The sequence below is a fragment of the Penaeus monodon genome, chromosome 22 (assembly GCF_015228065.2).
Source record: "Penaeus monodon isolate SGIC_2016 chromosome 22, NSTDA_Pmon_1, whole genome shotgun sequence".
Classification (NCBI taxonomy): Eukaryota; Metazoa; Arthropoda; class Malacostraca; order Decapoda; family Penaeidae; genus Penaeus; species Penaeus monodon.
The window spans coordinates 37,916,433-37,916,721 of NC_051407.1; the positions used below are offsets into that span (position 1 = coordinate 37,916,433).

The window sequence follows — 289 nt, forward strand, 5'->3', positions numbered from 1 at the left end:
CAGAGGAATTATCCAAGGTCAAGGCGCCTTCCAGAAGTCTTGAGGAAGGTCATATCCAAACATCTCCATGTCTATCTTGTAGATGTTGTAGATTTTCTTCTTCAGCTCCATCGGAACAGCCTCGTAGTATCTGCAATATGCATTGTTTTGAATAAAAAACATGTGTATGTCTCTCTGTGTGTATTTCTTTTACTTATCCACTAATACTCTTGACCAGATTATTCTTCGATTAATACTGTTATTCATTTTTAAATTAACACTGATGAGTGAATACTGTCAGCACTGTCAG

General features: G+C 36.7%; 1 protein-coding gene across 1 annotated transcript in view; it reads right to left on the reverse strand.

Annotated features, from left to right (window-relative positions):
- Positions 1-18: 18 nt before the first annotated feature.
- LOC119587616 (carbohydrate sulfotransferase 11-like) overlaps positions 19-289 on the reverse strand; it is a 4,855-nt gene continuing 4,584 nt past the window's right edge. The window contains exon 6 of the mRNA XM_037936325.1: positions 19-130. Within this exon, the coding sequence (XP_037792253.1) occupies positions 19-130 (112 nt within the window). The remainder of the gene's footprint in view (positions 131-289) is intronic.